The 14,605-nt window shown below is 42.1% G+C and overlaps 2 protein-coding genes across 3 annotated transcripts; one reads left to right on the top strand and one right to left on the bottom strand.

The window, feature by feature from the left end:
* The first annotated feature begins 5,007 nt into the window (after positions 1-5,007).
* Positions 5,008-6,306, top strand: gpr19 (G protein-coupled receptor 19). Its single transcript, XM_062517890.1, has one exon. The coding sequence runs from the start codon at positions 5,008-5,010 to the stop codon at positions 6,304-6,306; it is 1,299 nt and encodes a 432-aa protein (XP_062373874.1).
* A 3,165-nt stretch (positions 6,307-9,471) lies between these two features.
* crebl2 (cAMP responsive element binding protein-like 2) lies at positions 9,472-12,852 on the bottom strand. 2 transcript variants are annotated; one of them, XM_062518260.1, is made up of 3 exons: positions 12,600-12,852; positions 11,644-11,841; positions 9,472-11,097 (listed from the first exon to the last, which is right to left on the bottom strand). In XM_062518260.1, the coding sequence occupies exons 1-3, from the start codon at positions 12,612-12,614 to the stop codon at positions 10,936-10,938; spliced, it is 375 nt and encodes a 124-aa protein (XP_062374244.1). In that variant the 5' UTR covers positions 12,615-12,852; the 3' UTR covers positions 9,472-10,935. The 2 variants fall into 2 exon arrangements, with proteins under 2 accessions (XP_062374244.1, XP_062374245.1); XM_062518261.1 differs by having other exon boundaries at positions 12,750-12,828.
* Positions 12,853-14,605: the final 1,753 nt, after the last annotated feature.

Here is a 14,605-nt window from a genome sequence, read left to right on the forward strand (position 1 = left end):
ATCATATAGTAGGCTACCCCCACACAGTAGCTCACTTGTGATGTGATGTGAGGAGAGAAACGTGTAGCTATGACAACTCCAATTCTGCTCTGTAAGTGGCCTAAGTCACTTACCGAGTATATCTGGGGGGGGGGGGGGGACCCTTTGTTGCACCGACATGGAGTGTATGCATTCATCTGCTTGTATCAGTTAGTCCGTTTATTTAATTTAGTTAAATTTGATTACCTTTAGTATGACAATCAACTATCTAGCTAAGGTTACTGTGGAAACATGCTGCCTATGTGAATCACTATCTGTACCTGATGATTCTTTTGATATGGTTGTTTGGGTACATGGAAAACTCATTAAGGGAATCAGAGCAAACAACTAATGTTTGACCACATGGGTCAAGTGATTTTATCATGGTAAAACTGGACATGATGTATAGTATAAATAGTGCCATGCAACACCATTACTCAACATTACAGCTGCTGGAGGTGTGCTATCGAATTTGCTCACCAGGGGGCAATGCACATTCACAGCGTGAAGTGTAGGCTACAGCACACTGAAAATTCACCTCAATGTAGCCTCTGTCTTTCAATCTGGTTCTATCTCATCTCATTGGGTGCATTTGATGATTGTTTACCTTTTTACAAGCCTACCAATTAAATGCCTCAAATACTGTGTATTTCAGATAATGACAAAAGGCTCTCCCGACCCTGCTGATGCCCCAGGCAATAAGTGTGTGTGAGGTGTCTGACTGCTGGAAGTTCTTGCTGCAGTATTATGATCTGCCAGTAGTTGTACTCTTGAGTCTTGGTTTTGAGAACTGAGTTAGACTTGCGTTTGCATTGCTTTAAACATTAGAAATATACTGCGATGGAATTAGGCTCACCACCAGGGGTGGAGTCGGACACCAATATTACCGAGAGATTCCAATTTCCAGTGGGCCCCCCTCCCGACTGGGGGACGGGGTTGTTAATGAAAGTGCGATCCAATTTGGCATGATTTCTGTTTTTTTTTTTTTTTTTTTCAGCTGCTAATCTAAAATCTTCAGTAGTCTGAACTCTGAACCCATCTCATCTCACACCTGCATGTCACATCCGTTGTTACCACATAATTACTGTTGTTCACACATCTGGCAAATGACGAGATGACTTAAACCATTTCAGGCTGCAGGCTTCACAGTTCAAGGTAAATGGAGGACTGATACCAGTAAAGGAAACCAGTAGTCATCGGAGGATGAAAAAGAACAAGAGGAGCAGTACCAAGAAGAATCAGATGAATTTTCAGATGAAATTGGTCTCTTATTCAGTTACTATAAACTATGTCTGCATGCAGTTTTGCAGTGGACTGCAATATTTAAATCGTAGGCCTACTGAGTTCTGAATATCATTCATAAGAAATGTGTTTCAGTAAGTGAAAACGGTCTGTAAAAATCATGCTGATTATGTTTGGCTATGCCATGTGACATCTTGGAGGATACTGTCAGCCCATGTGAATCAGGTGTTTTGACATCAATTAATTAAACATTTTAGGCCAAATTTTATTATTGACTATTAGCCTATTATTAGCATAAATTTGTTACAGTTTGGCCTCAAAAGGTCATGAAGCCAAATACATGTGCAGTCTATTGTTTTAATGATGAAACAGGAATAAATTTGGCTAATGTAGCCTACCTGATTAAAGCATTCTGCCATGATCGGTCTAGTTGGTTTGACAGAAGCCTACGTCAATCAGTGCAAGTTTGAAATATTATGTAGGCTATATGAATATATAATAGGCTACTATAAACTATAGCTTCACTTCACTCTGAGAATGGGACGTAGCTGGTCAGAGACATCAGTCCGTTGTTAAGTCAGACACAAATAGGCTATATAAGAGTTATTGGTATTATGCATTAAGAAATCAGGCTTTTTTTGTGTAGTTGTCTCACTAGCCACGTCCGCGCCACGTCCAATTTGAGATTATCCTACGCTTGACAAGCATCAGCATTTTCCCCGCACTGGAAGATGTTCCAGGCAACAGCGACAGCTGGAACGATCCTTGTCTAGTCGTAATTGCGCTTGTTTAGGTGGGGCAGACTAGACGAACGTCTCGGTGGTGATGAGTCGTTGTCCAGGGTCCTGAACGAATTCTCCTTTTCACCTCTTGTGTCATGTCGGCAAGCACGCTGTTAGAACGCAAAACGTGACTTCTTCAGGGCCGTAAGGTGCAGGTGCTCTTGACAGAGGAAGAATGGAATTGGTCGTTTTTACATCTAATTCTCTCCTCATCAACGACGCATTGGATCTGTAAACAGACCACATATCCCAGGAAAGCGATGTCGAAGAACATTAATGGGTGAAATATGAATCGAAGGACCTTGAGACCTATTTCCGAGTGGCTTGATGTTACGTTGGCCATGGAGATGCCGTCACTATTTTCTTGAAGTCAGGTAGGCTCGTGTATTTTTTTTTCTGTGTAAAAATGGCTAAAACATTTTGCTGTGGTGAATGGTCTCTACAGGCCCAGATTCGCGAAAGTAAGCCTACACGTGTTTGCAATATTGACAATAATAACAAATATGTCTTAAATAGTCTTCAATGGCATGCAAATCCCTGAAAATTATTTCTGTGCGTGTATGTGTAGATTAATATAAAAATGGCTTTCCATAGGATGCCATGAAGGAGCAGAATTCTGTAATATTTGGGAATAACGTTAATGGTGTTTTAATATATTTTAGATATCTAGAATGATTGTTATTCCGATGTCGTCTAAAACTTGCCATATCTTCTATCAACAAGACTTTGCGTTCTATGTCTAGCCTATAGGCTATTAAATATGCGTTGACAACACATTTTATAATAGCAAAACAATGTTGGTGTGGTAGATAACCTGTGTGTTGACATATTGAAGAATATCAAAAATAATGTGATACATTGGTAGACCAATGTGAATAACATACCAGGTGCCAGAGTAACCTCAATGACTAGCACTGCTTCGTGGAAACTTAACGTTTGCCTGTTCTTTGGGTCTTTTCATTGATCTATCCATAGGTAGACAACTATCTATTTTTTCAAGGACTAGTATGAACGGCTATATAGGGCCTATATCACATCACCAAATTAATCACCAGACAACGTGTGCCATCAACATGGTGTTGAATGAATCAGTGCCTGTAGTTGTATAGCCTAGGCCTAATCATAAACATAAATATTCGCGGCGAAGAGCAAAGGCAACATTAGGACCAGGCTACCTTGGACGTGATATTTGTAGCTCTCTGCTGCGAGGAGGAAATGGTCCTACTGAGCTTCTGTGCCTGTCTCCACAAAGGTTTGCTAATAGTCTACAGTGGAAGCTTATGAGATACCTGAGTGAAAGGTTGCCAGGGGCGAACTGAAATGTGCCAGTGCGAGAGTAAACACGAGGGATGAGATAGGCACAAAGCTTCCCCTAAGAAGAAAAAAACATTTCCTTAATTGATCTCCGCAGAGACGACACGACCTTCTGGGAAAACCTCTATTCGATGATGGTAATTAAATTCTCACGGAGTTTCGTTTCAGTTCAGTTCACCTCACAGTAGGTTACACAAAATGTGAAGTTCCTTGTGCAATAGCATTTGAAGACCAGTATATGATGACATTTGATTTGAAATGTTTCAGGTCGATGACACTTAAGGGTGCACTTGAATGGAGCAGCATACCATTAATCATTAAAAATGAATCTCTCATATTTTTGTTAACAGAGGGAACAGGAGAACAGGAGAAACGTAGAATAGAATGTGATGGCCTTCTGCCACAGTCAATTGCATAGGTCTAATATAAGTGTTGCGGGTCAATTAATAGTGTGTGGCATTTTCCAGGAAATTGGAGCCTACTCTGCTACTCATCTACTGTTTTGTTCAAAAACAGCTGGATGATTAAGATACTCTTGATAACTCAATAAAGAGAAATGTGACAAATTATGCCTTCTCCAAAGTGTTTTCATCCTCAGGGAGGATTTCACCAAGACAATTGAGGGGTTTCTCTGGAGCAAATTCTTGAAGTGAAACAACAACTTCATTAATTCAACCCCTTGTGGTATTTTCTCCCTCAAAATCGCTGGTGTGTGGTCACATGGATGACACAAGCCATTTCAATCTCTTACTAATCTACATAACTACACTGTTCCAGACTGGCACTGATAGCGGTGATTTGGCTGCAACCTGCCAGCAGTGGGCCTACAGAGGTCCTCCAATCTTTTGCTATCTGGGGGAGAGAGTGTATCATTTTTGTTTCAGTGGAAACTGGATTGGTTCACCTGCAGGTCCCGCAGGCAGACTATTTTAGGAGTTTGGTTACAAAATGCTACAGTCCATTAGTCCATTATTCCACTTTTCCAATTAAAAATTTTTGTAACATTTTTACAAAACATTAAAAAGTCATGTTATTTAATTCTGTATTTCAGGTAATATCAATAACATTTTCGGTTCTGCTGTTTTGATTGAGTAAAGATAAGTCAAATAGCAATACTCAATTATATTTCTACGGAAATTTACTTTGCAAACATGTAAGAAAATTCATTAAAATTAGAGATACATTTCTGACTTCTACTTTTTAATTTAGTTGTGTTTTATTGCGGCCATTGTAAGGTTAAATATATTTACATTTAACTGTGAATCTCAGTTGATCTCCTTTTTTTACAAGTTTTATGAAAACTGTCTCTCATTGTTCAAACCTTACTATACACTACAGCAGACATCTGCATCACCACAACCACCACCAAGGACTGAAATGGAGAACGTAATTAATCTGACAGTTAACTCTTAGAAAGAAAAGGGGCTATGTAGAACCAAAAATGGTTCTCTCGCATGCTTCATATATGGCACCCCTAGATGGTTCTTTAAACCATTTTGAAGCGTTCATCAAAGGAACCCCTAAGGGTTCTTTAAAGACTGCGTGGTTCTATATAGCACCCCAAGAACCCTTTTTTAAACAGTGTTGCCTTACATTTTCTAACCAGCCTCCCCTCTTTCTCCCTCAGAGCCTACCTGTGTCGGTTGTGGCCATGGTGTACGCTGCGCCAATGGATAGTGTCAAGCCCTCTCTCTACACCCCTCCTGTGTACCCAGCACTCTCTAACGCGTCCGAGAGGGACAATACCACCCTCCTGCTGGGCCTGGGGACACCTGTGGTCTGCTACCCTGACGACACCCCTCCGACGCCTTCCTCGCTCTTCAACGCCTCCGTCCCGTCCTACGAGCTGAGCCCGGCCGAGGTGGCGGTCCTGGGCCTGGTGTTCGGTGTGTTTTGGCTCATCTCCGTGCTCGGGAATGCCCTGGTGTGCCTGGTCATCCATCGGAGCCGCCGGACTCAGTCCACCACCAACTATTTCGTGGTGTCCATGGCTTGCGCCGACCTGCTGCTGAGCCTGGGGTGCGGCCCGTTCATCTTGCTCCAGGTGAGCGTGGGCCGCTGGCCCCTGAGCGCGGCCGCGTGCAAGGCCATCCGCTACCTGCAGCACCTGTGCCCCGGCGTACAGGTGTACGTCCTCCTCTCCATCTGCGTGGACCGCTTCTACACCATCGTCTACCCGCTGAGCTTCAAGGTGTCGCGGGAGAAGGCCAAGCGCATGATCCTGGCGTCGTGGGTCTTCGACGCCGCCTTCGTCTCCCCGTGCCTCTTCTTCTACGGCTCGGCCGCCAACAACGCCAACGGCGGACGGACGCCGCAGCACTGCGACTTCTTCCTGCCCGACAGCTGGGACGGCATCGCCTACGGCGTGGCGCACCTCCTCTTCGGGTTCCTGGTGCCCGCGCTGCTCGTCGTGTCGTTCTACCAGCGGGTGGTGCGCTACATCTGGCGCCTCAGCGCCGACGGGCGCACGGTGCGGCGCACCATGAACATCGTGCCCAGGACTAAGGTCAAGACCATCAAGATGTTCCTCATGCTCAACGCCGTGTTCCTGCTCACCTGGGCGCCGTTCTACGTGGCGCAGCTGTGGCACCCGCGGGAAGGCCCCGACGGCCCCGGCAGACAGGGGGCGCTGTGCTTCAGCGTGGTGGTGTGGATCTCGTTCAGCTCCACGGCCTCCAAGCCCACGCTGTACTCGGTGTACAACGCCAACTTCCGGCGGGGCATGAGGGAGACCTTCTGCATGTCGTCCATGAAGTGCTACCGCAGCAACGCGTACACCATCACGGCCAGCTCGCGCATGGCCAAAAAGAACTACGTCGGGGTGGTGGACGTCCCCGTCCCGACGAAGACTCTCGTCAAGGACTCGGTGTACGACACCTTCGATCGGGAGGCGAAGGAAAAGAAATTGGCGTGGCCAATCAGTGCAAATCCACCCAACACATTTGTGTGAGGAACGCTGGATACCGTTTTAATTACCAGAACCGCAACCAAAAGCACTGTCAACAGGATAATGTGAGATCACCCTAAACAGACAGCGGAATTCACTGGGCTACAATAATGACCTGTCAATGTGATATACTCAAATATGAAAGACTCAGGCTGTGGTGCCAGTGGTTTAGTTTGAGTGATATTTGTGATATCATGGAACAAATTTACAGGTGATCAGTTAGTCTGTGAAGTACTGTGTTCATTTAACTATTCCATTACACACATGCTGAAACAATCATGTCAACACAGATATCCTTAAAGATCATTTTTTTGGCCACACATTCTAACTTGTTACTCATAGAAGCTTCTCAGGCTCCAAGTTCCCCAAGACAAAAAAATAATTGGCCTAGCAACAAATCCCGAAGGGTACACACATAGGGTCAGCAAAAATATCTGAAATCTCAGTTGACAGGCAATCACAGTAAATGTTAAGTGTGAAATGTTATGTTATGTTCATGCTAGGGATCATAGAGATGAAAAAACATATGTACCTTTTTCAGAGTTTGTGAAGATCACTCTGAGTCTAGCCAGCACAATTCATGCCACTTATGGCCAAACTTGCAGCAAGTGGTCAGACTAGATTATGTGAAATCACCAGCTGTGATGACTACTTATTGAGAGTTTATCACCACTGCCTTCTCTGTCTGACTTACATGGTAAGAACTTTGAGCATTTCGATGTCCTGTCCATGTGATGTAAGTGAGACAATTGTTAGTCAATGCATTAAGTGAAGAGTTTTTTGTACCTTAACCTATGAAAATGTTAGTAGTTGGTACCTGTTTCTTGTCTTCTTTCTACCCCTGCTGTCACGATAAGAACACCCTCCATAAATGTGGGGTGGGGGGATGTTGAACCCACAGATCGTTATTGTACCATTGCCATTATGAAGGACCAGGAATGTTGCTAGTAGTCCAAGTCCTATTCTGTCAGAAGGTCTATGCACCACTACCTGTCGAACACTAGCCAAAATGTCAGGTTTGTGGAAGAGATAGGCTAGCCTTTAATGTCATCATTTCGTTTAGGTCCCTGTTTATGTGAGTTGTGTTCTCTCTCTGTTGGAAACAGCTACACTGAATGAGATGAACGTTTTCAAACTGTAAAAAGAGCTATACTTGTGTTCTCAGCTTTGCTGAATGTGATGATTACCATTATATTGGTATGAGCCACTGGATTTGAGAGTGATGTTCTCTGACTGAGGGCTAGCAGGCCACTTTTTCAATGTTAAGTTGTGTAACCAATGTCCTTGGTTGTTAACTCGTGTAACCAATGACCACGGTCAGGAGGAATGTTGTGGCCTGTTGTCTGTGACCCTAGGTGCTGATTTTGTTCCGAATGTATTCTCATCCATCCACAAGGGGTAAGGGGCAAACCTGGAAAGGAATGCAACTATCATATGTACATACATGTAGATATATTGTGGCAAAAACATAACTGTTAAAAGTCTGTCAGCATATGCGTACTAGCTAACAAACTGATTTTACATCTGACTTATTGATATACCTACACACTGTACTTACAGTACCAGATAGACTGGGTCAAGAGCTAGTTTTACCTGGTACTGGGTAGGTTGAGCTCCAGAGGGAAATTATCGGATTGAACTGAAGGAAAACAAATCATCTGTGCCTCTATTGTCTGTTATTATGGCTGTGACACTCTTCTTCAACACTAATATAGTGTTGCTCATGAACTGTGAGTCTTGTCCTTGTAAAATGTCACTATTGTGAATTAGATAAATAAAATTCTTTATATTTAATGATGAACAGCAACAAATATAAATGTTATGTTTGTTTCATCATGTCATGCCCCATTTTTCATCTTCAGTGCAGTTCTGTGACTTTTGTGTTTTACACAATTGACTGACTATGACCCAATGCCAAACTGGCACACATTTTCATTCTGAGGCGTTGTTTCTGTTGAAACCACCAGGGTTGAGGCCACATAAGGTTATTCTGTGTCCACACACACACACACACACTATAGATAACCACAAAAGCTATGTAGCTAATAGCCAATGGCTACAGTGAGTAGTAAGGACTTTTACTTGATGTTTTCTGTTGTTGTTCCAATTGCTAAAATAACATTCTTGATTCCTATTACACACCTAGTTTACAATTAATATACTTTGTCAGTTATCATGTCATTTTATGACGGAAAGAATGAACAAAACAACAGTTTCGATAGCTTATTTCTTTAATGTCAGTAAATCCATGTTGTGGCTTTCCATTTGTACGTGAACAGTTTCCAGCATTACGCAAACATGGACAATTTGTGCTCCCGGCACCAAGGTAAAATCCACCCCCTGCTTATATAAAAAATATATCTCTGCCCATACAAATATGCAATATCTCCGATTCTGCAGATAAAAGTAAATAGACACATCAAAAATACAATCAACAATTAACTCTATTCAACATGTGTACATCTGATAAAAAGGTTTTTGTAGGTTTTTTTTTTTAGAAGGGAGCCAACTTCTAAAAGTAGCATGTGCAGACGTACGGCGTGCCGATAATTCGCGCTTGCAAAAGCTGAGAAAAGCACATCATTACACAATGCCTGTAATGCACTTTATTGGCATTGAGTAACAATCTGAGTCATAGAACAGAACTGATGGGTGTCCAATCAGAAGAGAGTTCTGAGAGGAATGATCTACCCTTCTTGAGTTGAACCACAGGGCTCATTCCAAGCCATACTTGCCATAACCAAAACAATTTCTCACAACAACCAACTTAGCCACAATTCCTTGATGTCGTATTTCTACATCCAAAATATGTTTGCCAAGTGTCCATGACACGCTCCCCCCTCCGTTTTCACGTACTGTTTCTGTACATCTTGAAAAGCATTTCACATTCTGTCCATATTAGGGTTTTTTTCCAACACAAAGTCATTCAAAAAAAAAAAAAAAAAAAGCCAACCACTTCATATACATGAGATGGTCAATATAACACATAGAAAAGCTAAATGTAGAGTTGAACTGGAAAATATAAACTGATTTATCAGATGAACTAATGATTGTAGTCTACACAATGCCTCTTAAAAGGACACTTCACCGATTAGCATTAAGCTTTGTATCTTTAGAAAACCAGTCATGTTTTTGAATGGTTGTGCATCATTCCCTCAGTTTGCCTTGAGATGGGAGAAATACAGATTTCAATGTTGGACTTCCTGCTTTCAATGATGTAAAAAATCATCATTTTACATCATTGAAAGCAGGAAGTCCTATTCATGGGTTTCACTGAAATCCGTATTTCTCCCATCTCAAGGCAAACTGAGGGAATGATGCACGACCATTCAAAAACATGACGGGTTTTCTAAAGATACAAAGCTTAATGCTAATCGGTGAAGTGTCCCTTTAAAGCAAAAACTGCAACTGAAATGTTGCCCATCATTTAAGTTGAAGAAAGGAATAGCATAATGTATAAGCAATTCTACGGAGGTCCTCAAACCAAACTTAACAACAGTACAGCAATTTTATAACAACAACAATAATATTCTTAAGAGTTAAGGGCAACAACTAAAAGATCAAAGTGCTTTATGTATATTTGCTATCCGAGTCTTAAATAAGAATGAAACTGCACAAAATATAAACCTTCATTTATCCAATACCTGACAAAATTAGCCACTCTGCTTCCCACAGACCACCTCAGTGGTACTTAAAGTGCATTATCATTATCCAAAGCAAGAATTTCACTTGATTTTCTAGGGTCAAGACATTTTCAATAGATATCTTTGCTTGGGGATGACAGGGGGGCAGTGTTAAGTGCAAAACACTGGTTAGGAAACAAGATAAGAAGATCTGAAAAGGTTGCAAACACTTTCAACCTAAGTAAATAGTATGAGGGTAAACAAATAAATATTTACAAAAATAAAATATGCTTCAATGTAGAACAAATTTACATACAGATATTCACATGAAAGAAAATGGTGGGAAAGCCCAGAAATGATTTCACCAAATTAACAAAATTCTGCTCAACTGCCGCCACATGACAAAACAAACATCTCTTAACACGCAAGTAATTGCACAGGACCTACATACATATGTCCACACTATGTAACAAAGAGCTACGTTTCGCCAAAATGCTATAATAATGAAGTCCATATGCACGGATAAAGGAGTTTGGGAACAAAGAATGTGAAATGGTCAAGAGTTAATCCGGAGATTTGTCACATTTAGAAACATGTCAGTCCTCAAAGAATAAGAAACAAGGAACAGATGTGAACAACATTACTGAGCAAATGTACTCTCCCCCTATGATGTTACAACAAAGCTATAAATTTGCAGTATGTCTGAGCATCTCACATATACAGTACAAGAGCAAAAACACAAGGGTTTAATTAAACGTAATGATGAACATGACAGCATGGAGTTACCCATTGCTGTAATCATGATTTCTAATTCTGACTGTACCTATTGAGGTCACTTGTAAGCTGAAAGGGGTGCATTTGTAAGGCAATATAGTAATGCACTGGAAAGAGTGTGACTGTGCCCTGGGAGGGAACAGCAGCTGATAATTTGGCCTTTACACAGTTCAAGTCCCCCATCATAGAGGAGGCTACACTTTCTCACAAGCGCTCATGATCCAGACTTCTGGGTTTAGGTGGATTTGCTCTGGCTGTTGCCGCTGGAGTTGTACTTTCCATTCTTTGGCGTTTTGGTGCTGGAGCTCTGTGGCATCTTCTGATCGTCGCCCGTAAGAAGAGCTTTGATCTCTGACGGGATCTTGCCCTGGTCCATGGCTGAGCACCACTGCTTGTACTAGTTAGTATATACATATATATTAAAAAAATGTGTGTTAAAAACAGTCCTCCTCAGTAGTAAGTGGATGCTATACAGCTCATTGTAAGTCGCTTATAAAAGAAGCATCAACTAAAGGGTCACTGTAAGCCTGACACATCTGACACATATTAAAGATCCTACAGCACATCTCCAATGATTTCAAGAGACTTTATCATGATTTTTAAACCTCTATATTCTGAGCGAGCAGATAGTCATGCAACCACTTCAAAGTGTAAAAGGTTAACATTTACAAATGGAAATGCTTTCCCCTCAGAGAGTAAGAAACAGCATAGACCACTTTTACAGACTGAAACTGATTGGCTGCTTGTGACCCTGCCTGGGTCGTGTATGACTGGCCAAGAGGAAATGCCACAACACCACAAAACACCACATTTAAAAACAAACAAACAAACAAACAAAAGGCTTTAAGTGCCTCTTTCTCTTCTTTGACCTAGGGCTTTTGACTTTCTGCAGATGTGCGCACACTTGCTCACCTCTTAAGAACAACAAAAACATAAGACTTACCATTTCAAGCTCCTCTCTGAGGGCACAGATGGCCCTCTCCTTGCTGGACACCAGCTCCTCTAAATACTGGTAGCGCAGCTTCTTTCGGGCTCGGCACTCCCTGGCACTCTGCCGGCTTCTCTCCAGCTTGGCCTTCAGGTCGATTTTGGCAGGCTTCCGGCCACGCTTTCCGGGTTTCTTGATTTTTCCGCCCATCATCTGACCAAGGACCAAGTGTCAGTGAGAGGGCGAGAAGTGGAGAGAGTGGTCAGCACCGTTTTCATGTGCAGGGTATTGCAACATCAACATCAAGTATTAGGCACTTGGTAAATGTGATCATCTGATCATTTCAGTTTGCAAACTATGGCTTTACTTAGAAACCATTGCAGGAAACAGGGACACAGAACTCAGGAAAACAGACAATCATAGGTTTATAACTAATGTAGCCACACAGGGGGGTTTCACTGTGAATATAGCACATGTTTGTTTTTCAAAGAGGGTGAAAATCTTAACAAGGCCTCATGGTTACAAGTCTTCAAGCTTTGCATGATATAGCAAGTAACGTTAATCTAACTTAGCCTAGTAGCTTTAGCTAAGTAACTTAGCGCAAGGCAGAGGTCGCCAAACCTGGGAACAACGAATTTTTCATTATATCAAACCCACTACTGCATTTTCATTTATACAAGATGACTGAATTGTGTGTAATTTCCTAAAATCATGGAGTTGGACAGCTTTTCCACTCTTCCCAGATTGTTATGGCAGCCCAAGGCTAGTCGTGTAGCTAATGTTGGAATTCGAGCAAACGCTAGCTCACAGGTTCCATAACAGCTTTTGGTTAGTCGTCTACATCAAATACCAAACATCATTTCTGTCTAGCTAGGTAAAATCATAGTGAGCGAATAACATTATTCATTTAAATACGATTAGCTGACAGGTAGGTGAAGATTAGCAAAGGGAATGATACTTCTTTTGCTTACCTTGCTGTCATCCATTTTGGATAAGCAAGCCCCACGTTGACTTAACGTTACTGTTATTAAAACAGGCTAGCGTAGGCTAAAGTTTACAACACTATCTTCGAAATGTTTTCAAAGAGATAAAGTAACAAATATATCCCTTAACTCACACACCGTCTCATATGCACAGGTATCAATTGTCGCAGACGTTGTTTACAACTGTGCTCTTCAATGTTTTTAGCAACACTGCTAACATGCTAACCTACCTTCCTGTAAATGAGGAAACGAAACGCCCCCTTTGGAAATGCATGATGGTAAATGTAGTTCTATCTCTGTAACACAGAATATGAAGACACACCACCACTTACCCGTCCTAACTCTCATTGTCAACGTTACATGGTCCGAATTCCGAGCACATGAATGCGAAAACAATATATATGCAATTATGCAGAAAACTTTTTGCTATGTTCAAGTCTCTTCTCAATCCTCCACCACCGCCATCAGCTACTTCACTGTCAGCAGATGACTTTGCAACATTTTTCACTGAGAAAGTTGCTAAGATAAGTGCTCAGTTTGATGACCCTATAAGAAGGACTCTGCCTGGTGTTAGCATGATGCCATCATTGGACTTTTTCTCTCCTCTTGATGAGGAAGCGGTCTCTCAACTGCTTCAGCGAAGCCGTCCAACAACATGCCCTTTGGATCCTGTCCCGTCTACTCTCCTGCAGTCTATAGCACCCGCTATTATAGCCTACCGGCAGTCACACATGTATTTAATACTTCACTCAGTTCTGGAATAGTTCCTTCTTCTTTTAAACAGGCAAGAATTACGCCTTTGCTGAAGAAAAGTACACTTAATTCAACTGATGTGAAGAACTACAGACCTGTCTCCCTTCTTCCTTTCTTGTCAAAGGTTTTGGAGAAAGTGGTCTTCAAGCAAATGTGTGACTTCCTCTATCAGAATAACCTACTAGACCCTATGCAGTCTGGTTTCAAGAGTGGTCATTCTACTGAAACTGCTCTTCTATCTGTGACTGAAGCATTGAGAGTAGCTAAGTCCTCTGCTCAGTCATCAGTGTTAATTCTGTTAGATTTATCTGCAGCCTTTGATACGGTTAACCATGACATTCTCCTTTCTACACTATATGAACTGGGAATTTCTGGGAAAGCTCTTGACTGGTTCAAGTCTTACCTTAAAGGGCGTTCTTTTAGCGTGTCTTGGCAGGGACAGATATCAAAGTCTCATGACCTCACTACAGGAGTCCCCCAAGGATCAGTATTAGGGCCCCTCCTTTTCTCTATTTACACCACTTCTTTAGGTGGGATTATTCGCTCTCATGGATTTGAATATCATTGCTATGCGGACGACACTCAACTTTTCCTATCCTTCCCACCTGAGGACTCTAGTGTTTCCCATCGGATCTCTGCATGCCTGAAGGACATTTCAATCTGGATGAAGGATCAGCACCTTCAGCTTAATCTTTCCAAAACTGAGCTCTTGGTGTTTCCAGCAAAAACAGCTATTCCCCAACAGATCAATATCCAGCTTGATTCATCCTCACTGACTCCAACCAGATCGGCACGTAACTTGGGTGTCATAATTGATGACCAACTTACTTTCTCTGAGCATGTTGCCTCAATTGCAAAGTCATGTCGGTATACCCCGTACAACATTAGGAAGATCAGACCTTATCTGACACAAGATTCCACTCAGCTTCTTGTACAGGCAATGGTTATCTCCAAGCTGGACTACTGTAATTCTCTGTTAGCTGGCCTACCTGCTTGTGTATTAAGACCACTACAGTTGATTCAGAATGCTGCAGCACGACTGGTCTTCAATCAGCCAAAGAGGACACATGTAACCCCTCTCCTAGTTACTCTCCACTGGCTCCCTATAGTAGCCAGAATTAAATTTAAATCTCTCACTCTGGCCTATAGGACACTGACTGGATCTGCTCCCAGCTACTTCAGTTCTTTAATCACGATGTACATTCCCAACCGCCCATTGCGATCTTCTGAGGAGCGTCTGT

The sequence above is a fragment of the Sardina pilchardus genome, chromosome 17 (genome assembly GCF_963854185.1).
Source record: "Sardina pilchardus chromosome 17, fSarPil1.1, whole genome shotgun sequence".
NCBI classification, from domain to species: Eukaryota; Metazoa; Chordata; class Actinopteri; order Clupeiformes; family Clupeidae; genus Sardina; species Sardina pilchardus.

Excerpts from the sequence above, each read along its gene's own strand:
- crebl2 (XM_062518260.1), bottom strand. Across the intron at positions 11,098-11,643 it reads TCAGAGAGGAGCTTGAAATG|TACAAGCAGTGGTGCTCAGC; the intron begins GTAAGTCTTATG and ends TATACTAACTAG.
- gpr19 (XM_062517890.1), top strand. The coding sequence starts at position 5,008 with ATGGTGTACGCTGCGCCAATGGATAGTGTCAAGCCCTCTCTCTACACC.